This window comes from Canis lupus, chromosome 22 (assembly GCF_048164855.1).
Source record: "Canis lupus baileyi chromosome 22, mCanLup2.hap1, whole genome shotgun sequence".
Classification (NCBI taxonomy): Eukaryota; Metazoa; Chordata; class Mammalia; order Carnivora; family Canidae; genus Canis; species Canis lupus.
This window is the reverse complement of record NC_132859.1, coordinates 28,775,405-28,789,940: the sequence shown is the minus strand read 5'-3', so window position 1 is coordinate 28,789,940 and position 14,536 is coordinate 28,775,405. Positions and strand designations below refer to the sequence as shown.

General features: G+C 37.6%; 1 protein-coding gene across 1 annotated transcript in view; it reads right to left on the bottom strand.

The window, feature by feature from the left end:
- The window catches only part of KCNH8 (potassium voltage-gated channel subfamily H member 8), a 368,594-nt gene that overhangs the window by 204,359 nt on the left and 149,699 nt on the right, over positions 1 to 14,536 (bottom strand). The window contains exon 3 of the mRNA XM_072792921.1: positions 867 to 998. Within this exon, the coding sequence (XP_072649022.1) occupies positions 867 to 998 (132 nt within the window). The remainder of the gene's footprint in view (positions 1 to 866; positions 999 to 14,536) is intronic.

The window sequence follows — 14,536 nt, the reverse complement described above, 5'->3', positions numbered from 1 at the left end:
CTATATTTAAAACACTAACATATATGTTTTAAAAGAACCGGAGTAAGAGTTCATTCTTAAAAAGACATAGTTGTTGAATGCCAAATAGCTTGTTCTCATAAAGAATTTACTACATAGGACATCCCTGAAATGACGATTGCTTTTTCTCTGGTCACCCCAAAGTATCTAATCCTACTCCTGTTTAAGTGAAACAAAACTGACATTTTTTCAGCATCAATTTTTGTCAGTTTGCATGAATTGCAAGAAATTTCATAATAAGTATAAACAGAAGGAAAAGTATAACTAAAAGGAAAGCAACATAGAGCCTTAGACTCCTTTAAAGATCATTAAAAGCTTATTTATACCTTAAAACAAATCATTATACTGTTCTGTATGATGAGATACAGATACACATTTGTTTCCGACAGTCCACTCTAGCAACCATTAAACTTGATTCTTAATTTTGCACGTGAAATTTTCACTTCTAGGTTTTGAGCTACTTCACTTTAGATGAAACTGACAGATAATACTTTTAATCACATCATTTTAAGTTCACTTATTGCTCTTGACTCATTTTCTTCCCTAATAAAACAAGTTGGTGTGATGCTTTATATTCTAGTAAACTATTTTCCATTCTCATTCTATTTGCATAGGAATATGAACTTCTGGTTCCTGTCAAATGAGTCTTTATTACTCAGACAAGAATGTAAATTCATGTAATGTCTCTGTGATTTTGGAATAGGCACCAAATACTGACTGCTAACAGTTCTGAATATTTATCAGTTGCTGTTATTAAAAAGGCAATTTTTTTTTCCTCCCAGAGTTTTTGAGTAAACAATTTCAAAATGTTGCTCCATCTGTCAATGTTTTCTGAAAACAGTACCAACCTTCTTTTTTATCTTCTGGAGTAATCTTCACTTTTGTATCTGTTATATCTTTGAATGAGGCCAGAAAAAGTACCACATCTCCTTTCTCATTCTTTATAGGAACAATATCCAATAGGCACCAAAATGGAGACCCTGCAACAGTAATAAAAATACAAATCAACCACTGCCTCGTGTTTTTCTTATGAAAACCTCAATCATTACTGGTGCAGTTAATAAAGTCCTTACTGTTTTCTTCTATCCCACACCTCCCCTCCAAAATCTTAAAAATGTCAGTTTTCAGATTCCATAAATGACTAGCCCATATGCATATCTCTTCAATCCCAAATGAAATGCTTTCTTTGAAAATAAGGCTGTATTTTAAACAAAAACACTTGTCTGTGCTGAGATATTTCTGCTTATGTAATTCAAACTGTATTTCTTTTTTGAACTTGTTGATGTTGAAGCATTCCACTTTATGAAACATTGCCCCTTTCCACCCCCAGCACGAATGGGTTGCTAAATAAAGACCTTTGTTTGGTAGGAGTTTGCTGGAGGTTTATTTAGTCGATTTAAAAATCAATGATTGCCCACCAGAATGGCTAACGTAAAAAAGATGGAAAATACCAAGTTTTGGGGGAAATGCAGTTACTTGAACTCTCCTACATGCCAGCTGGTTGCAAATTAGTACATATACCTTAAAAACTGTATGGCAGTATTAAGATACATTCTCACAATACAACATTAGGCAGCACTGTGAATGAACATTATGCAATAATCAACAATCAGATGGATGAATATCACTAACATAATATTGAGCAAAAGTAGCCAGTCACAAACGAGTAGAATACATTTACATTAAGTACAAAACAGTCAAAACTCACCTACAGTGTTAAAAGTCAGGTTGGTAGTTTAGGAGATTGTGATTTGAAGGGGAAACAGGTTGGGGGAGTTCTAGGATGCTGGTCAAGTTTTGCTTTATGATTTTTATGTTATTTACATAGGAATGTTCAGTTTTTGAAAACCTATCAAACTCTACACTTATGCATGTCTATTTTTCTACTTTAAGAACATATTTTAGGGGCGCCTGGGTAACTCAGTCAGTTAAGCATATGCTTTCATGGGTCATGTTCCCAGGGTGCTGGGATAGAGCCCCACATCAGGCTCCCTGCTTAGGTTCCTGCTTCTCCCTCTGCCTCTGCCTGCTGTTCCCCCTGCTTATGCTCTCTGTCAAATAAATAAATAAAATCTTTTTAAAAAATGAACATATTTTAAAAAGAGGTAATCAAGTACAATTCTATTTTTTGCACAAAAGAACCCTGAGAAATATCATTAGTAGCTTTAGGTTCAAACCCAAGGCTCATATTTTAAAATGTTTTTATGTATATTAAGATATACATTTTCAGAGTATATTAAAATTCTTATACTAGATTTCCTACTAAAAAGCATTCCTGGGCAAAAGAGAAAATTGAAAATGGCAAAAAAGTTACTGCTTAAAAACAAAACTATTCATCTACTCACATAGATTTTTCCTTCATTTTTCTTTTGATGGGGGAAAAAACACTACTATTGTGAATATACACCTTATTTGGGAGTTGATTTCTAAGTTGGGTATAAGACAAAAATAACAGTCAGAATACTGATATTCTGATATTTTAAGTTGTTTTGTATATATTGCATTACATTTCATAATTTCCAAAACAGGCTGAGATATCTATCCAACCTTAGAATCTAACAAATTTTTTTTCTTTAGTTAAGCACCAGATGAAGGAGTTGATATAGGGGCCATCTGACATAAAAAAAAAAATCACATTTTATTTTATCTGCTTTGTACTTTTTGAAAAGTGTAGTTGAATATACAAAAAAGTGTGTATAATGTGCTTCTACTATATAAAGTATGCATAGACTGTGTCCCTGTTCCACCACATCTTCCTAATAGCTTCAGCATCATGAATTCCTTTGATCTTTTGATTCAGATCTATGATTTCCTTTCATTCATCTTCCCAAATAGCTATGTAACAGCAATCCTATTTCAATATCCCATCACCAGGCTCCAGGAGACCTGGGATCCAAACATAGCTCCTACAGTAACTAACCTTGGACCATGGGGGGTATCAATTAACTACTCTTCTCCAATTAACTTGGTCCCTCAATTCTAATATCCTCACATTCATCAGTCCAGTGGTAGATAGAGCAACTCAAAAACCATGAGACAATAAATCAACTCTATCATCTATGACTAATGGGGAAAACTCATAAATAAGCCATATTCCTGGCCAAACACTACTATCCTCATCATCCCAGAATGGCTCTTAATTCTAACTTTTCCTATGGCCATCATTTCAAGTTGGGAGCTCTTTTCACTAATGCTGTAGCTATGGTAGGAACAAAAAGAACCATCATGGCAAGCTATCAATCAGACCCTGGACATAGTAATAGCAGGGACATGGCAAAACAGTATGAATCTGATATTTGGATCACACCTTAAAGCATCTCTCTGTTAGCTATCTTAGAAAAACATCATCTAAATAAGAACAGAGGCTATTAATTTTCCTGAAAATCCATTTTATCTATGCACTCAGATAGGCATCATTATTGTCTCCACAGAGACTTTGAACAGGTGAACCAAAGCATCTTAGAGAGAGGCAAAAGCATATCAGGTGAGAGAGAGCCAAGGGAAGAGCTGCCCACCTGACAGTATCTCTAATCACACAGCAGTCATTTCACATCATGTTCTGGAGCAGTTGAAAGATCACTTTGAGATTTGTCTCTTAAGTTACATGAGATATAACCTTTGACATTCTATAAATTCAGCAAAAGTTCTCAACATGGGTTCCTTTAAATTCAAATTTTGTAATGATTTGGCATGCACTAGCCTGATGTCTGCCTTCCCATTGCATATATGACAAAAAAAATGTGTAGAGGCACACCTCAGAGATACTGTGTGCTTGGTTCCAGACCACGCCAATGAAGTAAACACTGCAATGAAGAGGGATAAATGACTTTTTTAAAAAAGGTTTATTTATTTACTTTAAAAAGAAAGAGGGGGGAGATGGCAGGGGGAGGAACAGAGAGAGAGAGAGAGAAAGAATCCTGAAGCAGACTCCCCCACGGAGCATGGAGCCTAATGTGGGCTCATTCCCAGGACCCTGAGATCATGACCTGAGCTGAAACCAAGAGTTGGCCTCCCAACCAACTGAGCCTGGGTTAAATGAAATTAGGTTAAAACCTAACCTAACCTAACCTAACCTAACATAACATAACATATTAGGATAAACAATCCTATACAGTAGTCTATTGAGTGTACAATAGCATTATGTCTAATAATATAATGTGCATGCCTTAGTTAAAAATACTTTATTTCTTAAAAAAATGCTAAGCATCACGTAATCTTTTTTGCTGGTGGAAGGTCTTACCTTTGCTGATGGCTGCTGACTGATAAAGGGAAGGTGGTCGCTGAAAGTTGAGGTGGCTTTGGCAATTTCTTAAAATAAGACAACAATGAGATTTGCCACATTAATCAACTCTTACTTTCGTGAGTGATTTCTCTGTGGGATGTGGTGCTATTTGATAGCCTTTTACCCACAGGAGAGCTTCTTTTAAAATTGGGAGTCACTTCTCTCAAACCCCCCTGCTGCTTTATCAACTAAGTTTATGTAATACTCTAAATCCTTTGTTATTTCAACAACCTTCAAAGCATCTTCACCAGGAGAAGTTTCCATCTCAAGAGTCACTTTCCTTGCTCATCAACTCTTAATCCATTAAAGTTTGATCAGGAGATCACACCAATTTAGTCACAGCTACAGGCTCTACTTCTAATTCTGGTTCTTTTGCTGTTTCTACCACATCTGCAATTACTTCCTCCACTGAAGTCTTGAACCCGTCCAAGGCACCAAGGCATCCATGAATGCTGGAATCAATCTCTTCCAAATTCCTGTTAATGTTGATATTTTGACCTCTTTCCATGACCTCTTCCCTCTTAATGGCATTTGGAATGGTGAATTCTTTCTAGAAGGTTTTCGATTTACTTTTCCCAGATGCAAAAGAGGAATCTATGGCAGCTATAGTCTTACAAAATATGTTTTGTTTTTTTAAAAAATATTGTTTATTTTAGAGAGAGGAAGAATGTGTGAGCAGGGAGAGGGAGAGAATCTCCAGCAGGCTCCCTGCTGAGCACGGAGGTGACACAGGGCTCCCTCTCAGGATCCTGAGGTCATGACCTGAGCAAAAATCAAGAGTCAGACACTTAACCGCCTGAGGCACCCAGGCACCCCCAAATGTGTTTCTTAATTAATAAGACTTGAAAGTCAAAATTCCTCCTTGATCCATGGGCTGCAAAATGGATGTTGTGCTAATAGACATGAAAACAACATTGGTCTCATTGTACATCTCTTGGATGACCAGCTACATTATTAATGAGTAGTAATATTTTGAAAGGAATTCTTTTTCTGTAAGTCTCAACAGTGGGTTTAAAATTAAGATATTCAGAGAACAATGTTATAAACCGATGTGCTGTCATCCAGGTTTTGTTCTATGTATAGAGCATAGAATAGATCCAGCATAATTCTTAAGGGTCCTAGGATTTGTTTGGAATGTTCAATGGGTATTAGCTTCAACTTAAAGTCACCAGCTGCATTAACCCCTAACAGAAGAGTCAACCTATCATTTGAAGCTCTGAAGCCAGCCATTAACTTCTCTCCAGCTATCAAAATCCTAGATCATATCTTCTTCCAATAGGAGGCCGTGTCATCTATATTGAAAATATGTGGTTTAGCATAGCCAGTTTTACGAATTATCTGAGCTCGATCTTCTGGATCACTTATGCAGCTTCTACGTCAGCACTTGCTGCTTCACCTTGCACTTTGATGTTATGGAGACAGCTTCTTCCCTTAAACCTCATAAACCAGGGCAGCCCCGGTGGCTCAGCGGTTTAGCACTGCCTTCAGCCCAGGGCGTGATCCTGGAGACCCGGGATCGAGTCCCACATCAGGCTCCTTGCTTGGAGCCTGCTTCTCCCTCTGCCTGTATCTGTTCCTCTCTCCCTCTCTCTCTCTCTCTCTCTCTCTCTCTGTGTCTTTCATGAATAAATAAAATCTTAAAAACAATGAAAAAACTACACCTGCAAAGATTATTAAAAAAAAAAAAAACCTTATAGACCGATCTCTGCTGGCTTCAAAGTTTTCTTCTGCAGCTTCCTCACCTCTCCCAGCCTTTATAGTATTGAAGAGAGTTAGGACCTTCCTCTGGATTAGACTTTGGCTTAAGGGATGTTTGGCTGGTTTGATCTTCTCTCCAGACCCTTCAAACTTTCTCTACACCAGAATAAGGCTGTTTCACTTTCTTAGTGTGTTCACTTTCTTAGTGTGTTCGCTTTGTGTGTTCACTGGAGTACCACTTTTAATTTTCTTCAAGAACTTCTTTGCATGCACAGCTTGGCTGTTTGGAATAAGAGAGCTAGTTTTGGCCTATTTTGACTTTCAACATCCTTCCTCACTAAGCTTAACCATTTCTAGGCTTTTGACTTAAAGTGAGAGACATGCAACTCTACCTTTCATGTGAATACTTAGAGGCCACTGTAGGGTTGTTAATCAACCCAATTACAATATTGTTGTATCTCAGGGAATAAAGGGGCCCAAGGAATGAGAAAGAGAATGGGAATGGCCAGTTGGTGGAGGGGTCAGAACACATACATTTAAGTTTGCTGTCTTATATGAGCAGCATTGGTGGTGCCCCAAAACAATTACAATAGTAATATAAAAGCTCACTAATATCTATGAGATCACTATAACAATTATAATAACGAAAAAGTATGAAATATTGAGAGAATTGCCAAAATGTGAACACACAAAGCGAGAAAATGTTAGAAAAATGGCACAATCAAGTGGCTCCATGCAGGGTTGCTATAAATCTTTGATTGGTAAAAAAAAAAAATACAATTATCTGTGAAGTACAATAAAGTACAATACAAGGAGGTATACCTGTATAAGAGAAACAGTATAAGGGAATTATAGGCTTATTTCTTTTCTCCCTCCCTTTCCTTCTTCCTTTCTTCTTTCAACTGCTCCTTCAGATTTATCCATATCAACTGCCCTACAAATATGGTTCTGGCTATCTCTAGAGTTAGAAGGCAATGCATATGCCACTTGCTTCTTCCCAAAAAAGAGGAAAGATGCCAACACTTACCAAGCAGGTAGACAAGACCCTTCACACTTAATTTGCTCATTTATGCATCCCTTCCCTGGCTTTCCTGAATTTCTCTACTAGGCCCTCTGCCCTGGCTCTCTGACAAAATCTCCAAGCTTGGAGGACCATAATCATTCAAAGCTATTCCCCAAGGTTGGCCTCTTCCATTCTTACCCATGGGCACAATAAAGATCATCAACATCTTCCAGTCAATGGTAATTCAAGCCTGCTGTGATAAATCTCTCAGAAGGTTAAGATGGGAGGCAGCACATTCCTCAGCCTCAAATCCAGAGATGAAGGATTCTTAAAACAGGTTAGAGGGCAGAAATCCTGTGTCAATTTTAAGTCCTTCTGTGATAGCAGCAGTAATTACCATGTGGGCTGTTGAGTGCTAAAACAGATGAGGCTCTGCCAGGATTTAAGTTAATAACACCTTAGACTTCCATGGATGAATACAACTCACAGGGAGAAAACAGAGTCTATACCCTATATGGTAAAATGTATTTTTGGAATTGCATAAATAATTACACAGAGCTTAAATGCGGTGGAATGTCCCATGTCTCCACTTTGGTACTTCCTTTTTCTCCACTGGGAAACAAGGGTATTGGAGAATCTGACTTGCTACTATTCACAATTGTAAGAAGACTTATATGCTTTCTACAAACCCCCAACAGGTTATATTTGGCAATAAGCAAAAAAAAAAAAAAAAGAAAAAGAAAAAGAAAAATGATAGTTTCCAGTAGGAGTTCAAAGTCTGATAACTTAACATAAGAAGGTACAGATATAAAAGCAAATTGAGTTGTGAGTTGTTCTCTTTTCTTTAATGACTCTGCTGTTGTGATGAGAGATACAAGTTGCATTTCCCAGTGTAACTCAGTAGCAGAAAGGAGGATATGGACACTTTGCATATCCTCATGTTTCTTATCAAGCAGGATTTTAATTGGATTTTTCACAATAAATATGTGTGACATTGAGTTTTTGAAACTATTACTACGGTAATACAATACCCCAACTGTTAACAGCATTAATATCATGTGACCTAAACATTTTCAGGTGCTCTTCATATTTCACACTGAATCTGATGAGTTTTGGTCCCAAAAACTGTTGTCTTAGTGCTACTTTTTTAGTGATGTGGTGACAAGTTTGACAGTTTTTAGAAATTAGTCTAGGGAGTACATATTGAGGCAGGGGTTGGAAAGAGACTGCGGACAAGTAAACAAAGCTATTCCTGATAGTAATGGATGATGGGACACTCAGAGCTGTAGCAGAAAGGCTGCAGCAGTAATGCGAATACCAACTGATTCTATCATCGAACTCTTAGCTATCCTTCCTCTTTACATTTGCTACTATTGCTTTGTTCCAGCCTTCATCATCTCTCATCCACTCTTCAAAAGTGTTCTTCCTGCCTTTAGGTTTCCTCTCATGCTGCTTCCTATAAGCTGTGAAAATACAGAGTATTGAATAAAAACACCCAATGGCTTTTCACTGCTTGCTTAAAGTATTAGCATAACATTCCAGATTCTTTATCAATATGGAAGGACTATTTTCAAGGGGCTGGGGAAAAAAAAAAAAAACAGGAATAGAATGGGTACTGTGAAAAGGTGACTTAAAAGAAGAGTCATATTAAAAAGGAAAGAGAAGTCCCCTGGAGTACCCAGAACTGTATGGGGAACAAGCTCCATATCAATCTCACCATTCTTGGCATTTGTACTATACTAAGGGATAAAAGCAAAGACTCTTTTGTGAAATATCAGGTAAAGGCTGTACCTTACCTGCAGGAAACCCTTCCAAGGGTCATCCATCTACAGTGCAGCATATATATGTTTCAGGTCTTTGCCCTGTCCCCACTGGATTTTCCTGGAGTGAACCCTTCCTCCATATGCCCCAGGATCTTAGTGACCCAAAGTTAAAGGGCACTAGGACACTGACACCTGTGTAACAGCAGAGGGTAAAGTGGAGTTGGGGGGCGATGAACAGAACCAGCTAGAGACACCCCTGAGCTGGGCAGTGGCTAAAGATACCTTTCATTTCAATATTCAATGAAAAGAAGGATCTCATAAAAACAATGTGTTGGGATCCCTGGGTGGTGCAGCAGTTTGGCGCCTGCCTTTGGCCCAGGGCGCGATCCTGGAGACCCGGGATCGAATCCCACATCTGGTTCCCGGTGCATGGAGCCTGCTTCTCCCTCTGCCTGTGTCTCTGCCTCTCTCTCTCTGTGACTGTCATAAATAAATAAATAAAATAATAAAAAATAAAAACAATGTGTTTTACATTTGTTTCTTTGTAGGAAAAAAAAAAGCCTGTAAGAATGCACACAAAATATTAATAGCGGTGGCTTGTGGAATTATTGTTTTTTCTTTTCTCCTTTCTTCTCAGGAACTTTATTTTCAGTTTTTATAGAATAAGGATAAAGGAACATATAGTGGGGTTCTGGCAACTCTAGAGATTTGAGGTAAGAAATTGAATATTCAAGACAGGGCAATAAGGGTGATGAGGTCATATCTCTGGGGAGATCACTTTTTGCACATTCCAATGATCTAAATTTTAACAGATATCCCAAAGATAGAGAGGAAAAGAGAGAAAGAGAGAGAGAAGAAAGAAGAATAGATATCAAATCATGCAACACTTAACTGATTTGAATGTGCCAAGTTTTTTTTTTTTCTTCTTTCCATTTTGTTCCAAGTTCCTTTTCTCCTTAAATAAAAACCGTATTCCTCTCCCAGGAGTATGTATAGCCCTTTTTAAGAAATCTCTAATCATTAGGAAAAAGGGGAGCTCGGGAACTTGAGAGCCAAAAAAATTATCCCCAAGATGTGATTTTATCAATAGTTGCACCATCCTTGCTCAACAAATCATTGATTATGTTATTGACCAGTAGAGCTATTACTTGCTTTAAGAAAACCAAACTGCTCTGACGGTAAACAGAGATAATTATTACCTGAAATTGAATAGATTTTCCACATATGGTTAAACACAAATTCAGCTGGGATGGGTTTAGAGGAGGAGCCAGAACAACTGAGTATAGTCCAATGAGACATAGAGATAAAAGGAGTCCTGATAATATAAACAATATAATGCATGCAGCAAGAACTTAGTGTGAGAATTTAAGTTTCCATTATGTGCTAGACACTATGCCATATGCTTTACATGCATTATATCTGAACTTCTCATTAAGCAACATGACCAATACTTTACCGCACTGAACCACATTTTACAAATGTGGAACCTGAGATATGCAGTATGTTCTTTAGTTCACACAGCATTTAAATGCCAAAGAGCAGAATTTAAACACAAGCCTCAGTTGTGTTTCAAATTTTGCTTTATTATAATATTCTGGGCATATTCTTATTCTATAAACAATGTTCAGGAATGGAGTTTCACTGTCATTTAAGTTTTCTCCACATGCTCTAGGACATAATGATACAAATGGTTTCTTAAATACCATAGTATAAGAGAAAAAAAATGAAATAAAGGCTTAGGATAACCCACAAATTTCTCTCAACCAAGAATAAGAGTAGAACCTCTCTCTCTCTCTCTCTTTTTAAGATCTTATTTTTTTCAGTACTCTCTATACCCAGCATGGGCTTGAACTTACAACCTGGAGATCACAAGAGTTGCACACTCCACCAACTGAGCCAGCCAGGTGCCCAGACCTCTCTTTGAGACAAGATTTAGCTATTTTAGTTTCAGATTGGAATACATTCTTTATTAAGATACACATGGCTCTAACTCTTAAAGTTCCTTCAGTAGCCAGTGAGACACTGGGATCTGAAAACCAACTACTGTACTACTTTCAGTCCCCATGTTGAGATAAAGAGAATGTACTCAGAAAAGTTTCCTGGTAACAGTTTTTAAGGGTAGTAACCTAAGTCGTTGATGTGTGTAGCACCATATTCTGACCTCATTCAGAAAGCATTTGTCTGACACATCCTCCCGATATGTTTTTTTCTCTTGCTTTCTTAGGAACCTTAAGAAATGGTCATCTCTGTATTGTGGCAGCTCTAGTAGGACACACAGTGATATCCCCCTGATTCATTTCTTCTTCTAAGACTGGAAAAAACAAAGAGCCCTGAGCCCCAATCAACTCTGAGCTGTGGTTCTCTATTTCAACGATCCTCTGGATGAAAGGCGGCCAAATGTGACAGACAACTGTTAGTGAGCAGAAAAATGTCTGATCCAAAGGGCTTTGCTTTGTGATCGCTACTTCCTTTTGGGAACAAGACACTGAAGCAAACTTGCCCCCACGATACTTGACTTTAAGAAAAGCAATTTAAGATTTCTTCAAACTTGCTGTTTTTCAGTGAAAAAGAACTTGCTTTAAATGAGAATTCGAGGATCAAGTTAACTCTAATTGCACAAGGTTTTAGTTGGAGGAATCTATGGTCTTTGTAGGGCAATGGGAATAATTGTTGGTATCAATAATAATCATAATGCCCACATAAATCCAGCATGGGTAAGGGAGTCTGGGACTCTAGGATTACTTAGTTTAGGACCCAAAAGAAAATATTTGGAGATTACATTGCAAGCAATTAGAAATAAAGTTATTCATTCAACAAATATTTATTGATACACATAGAAAAAAAAACACAAATATTTATTGAGTGCCCTCTATGGCTGGGAACTGTTTTATGTGTTTGGTTACCTCAGTAAACAAAACAGAATAGATCTCTGTCCTATACCCCCAAGAGACCTTATATTCTACTTTGGAAAGAAAAACAATAAACTACCAATAATCGTAGAGTTTGTTAGAAGGTTTTAAATGTTTTAAGAACAACAACAACAAAAAGGGGGTTAAAGAATGTGGGAAAGGAAGAATAATATTCTTAGGGAATTATTCATGAAAGTGCTACTTAGTATTGCTTTTGAATATTAATGACTAGATGTGTGCCATTGCGGATCTTCTTAGAAGCTAATGATGAGAAGAACATAAAGCAGGTCTCAGGTCAAGCAAAGGAGAAAGGGAAGGAAGAAAAATTTGACAACAGTGTGTTAGCCTGCAGTGCGGTTGTAATGGAAGTTCACCAAGGTCATCAAGGAGTCACCCAGCCAAGGTGACCATCAGGGTATTTCTGTATCTCCCTGGAACAGAACTATTTAGCACCTCTGTTTCATTCAGTCATTGGCTGGAAGCAGCCTGTAGAAAGTTTGGCCTCTGTGCCAACACAGTGAAATGGTTTCAGAGCATAGCAGCTGGGGCCATTAGCCAATTACTATCCTGTAATCAGAGACACAAGATGCATGTTCTCATGGTTGCCACAATTAGCAGAGTAGATTATCTCACTTTTTTGGCAGAATAGCATCCGTGCCTTTCCTCTTGTCACTGAACCACCATATTCCATCAGAACCCAAAACACTCCTCTGCACATAGCCCTAATAGAACCATCAAGCCCAGTACTCTGACTAGCACCTCACTGGAAGGATACACAAATAGTCTACACCGAGCCAATCAGTTTCTTTTCCAGTAATTTTGGTCTTGAACAGAGGGACCCAAGATCAAAAATGGAGGAAGCATATTCATTTAACAATGGAGGCCAGAAAAATCCTTCCAGTTATTCCTGCCACCTAGACCTTACAGAAAATTACTGCTTCCTATCTTTTTCAAGAGCTGGTTGCTCATTGCTTTCTTTGGGTCTGTAAGTTGCAACATATGTTTTTAATAAACTAGTATTTTTAGTTAAGATAATCATAATCAATTTGTGGTGTTTATGAGGAATTCTAATTACAAAAATACTATGTTTAGAAAAGGAGAGTCAAGGTATAATGGGAAAAATCAGGGCTTAGATGACCTTGCATGTAGTTGAGTCTTGGATTCTACATTTTACTCACTGAGTATGCTCAAATATAATTTTTATACCTGTCTGAACCACGTCTGCATACTGAATATACAGCTACTTCTCATGGTTAAGGGCTTTGAAGAGGCTAATATGTACAAAAGTATTTTACACTTTTTGACTAATTATATAAAATAAGGACTTTACCTATACATGTAATGCTTCCATCCTTTAACTATTAAAAAACATTAAGGGAGGTGCCTGAGTGGCTCAGTCGGTTAAGGATCTGCCTTCAGCTCCAGTCATGATCCCAAGGTCCTGGCATCAAGCTCTGTTGGGCTCCCTGTTCTGCTTCTCCCTATCCCTCTGCCCCTCCCCCTCCTTGTGTGCATGCTCTCTCTCCCTCTCAAATAAATACACAAAATCTTTTTTAAAAAAATCAGGCACAACTATGGTTCAGTATTAATATTTGTTAAAGCTAAGTGATGGCATAAGGTGGGTATTGGTTATAAAAATCTGCATACATATGAAACATTTCATGATTTTATTTTTAATTAAGGAAACATATTACTTTGGAAAATGGAGAATTATTCAGTATTTACTTGAACATCTAAGCTAGTGTTAAGTTGTAACATAAAGTCAGCTCAGATTGCTGGGGTTAGAAAGATCTTTGAGATGATGAGATGAAACTCTTTACTGGAAAGATGAAAATCTTGAGTTCAGAGTGGTTGAGTAAACCATTCAGAATGATTAATGTTAATTGTTGGAAGAGGTGAGACTATACCTCAAAAGTCATATGACTTTCAGTTTCATTGGCTTTGTGCTAAAACACAGTGCATTTCTACAAACATTAAAAGAAATCTCTAAGGAATAATTATCACATGAGTGAATAATATTATTTTGATATCTGAAAAGGAAAAAATTATACTTGCATAAATTATTGATATTAGTGATAAGCAGAGGGAAGGGCCGAGAGAGAGGGAGAGAGAGAAGAGAAGTGGACTCGGAGCTGAGCTGAGCATCGAGCCCAACATTGTGCTGGATCTCATGACCTGAGCTGAAATCAAGAGCCAGACTCTTAACTGGCTGGGCCACTCAGGCACCCCAATCAAGTTTTTGTTTTAAGTAGATTTGGGATTAGAATCTGTTGAGTGAGATAAAAATGATAACAAATATGTTCTATGGGAAAAAGCAGAAATTTTGAGATGAGAATTTGGAAACAAGGAAATAGAAATTGAAAAGAAGTAGTTAAGAATCTCATGACAATTCTCCAGTGTATAAATACATGGTTGCAGTTTTAGGTGTCATTTTAGCACTTTCCAAGAACATGCAGACAACAAACATACTGAACATTTCTTCCATTGTGCAAACTCGACTCTTAGCAAAGACTCATGAACACAGTGCCAGATTGCCCTGAGTCACAACTTGGCAGGCATATTGAAGCAAAGCAGTTAGATGCTTCCTTAACTTACTGCTTGCTCCTCCCCTAAAACGGAGCTGATACCTCATCAGAACTTGAGTTCAAACCCTATTCCAGGTGAAGACTGCCCTACCCTTCGTGCTCAGATGAGCTATTAGCACTGGCAAGCCTGCCCCAAGACAGACACTGTTTTGTGAAATCTGAATTCATGCATAACATTTTCTCACTAGCTTCCATATGATTATAGGCATTTTCCTCCAACACCAACAAAAGCACATTTTGATCCTATGCATATAATTAAAACATGACAATTCAGAATT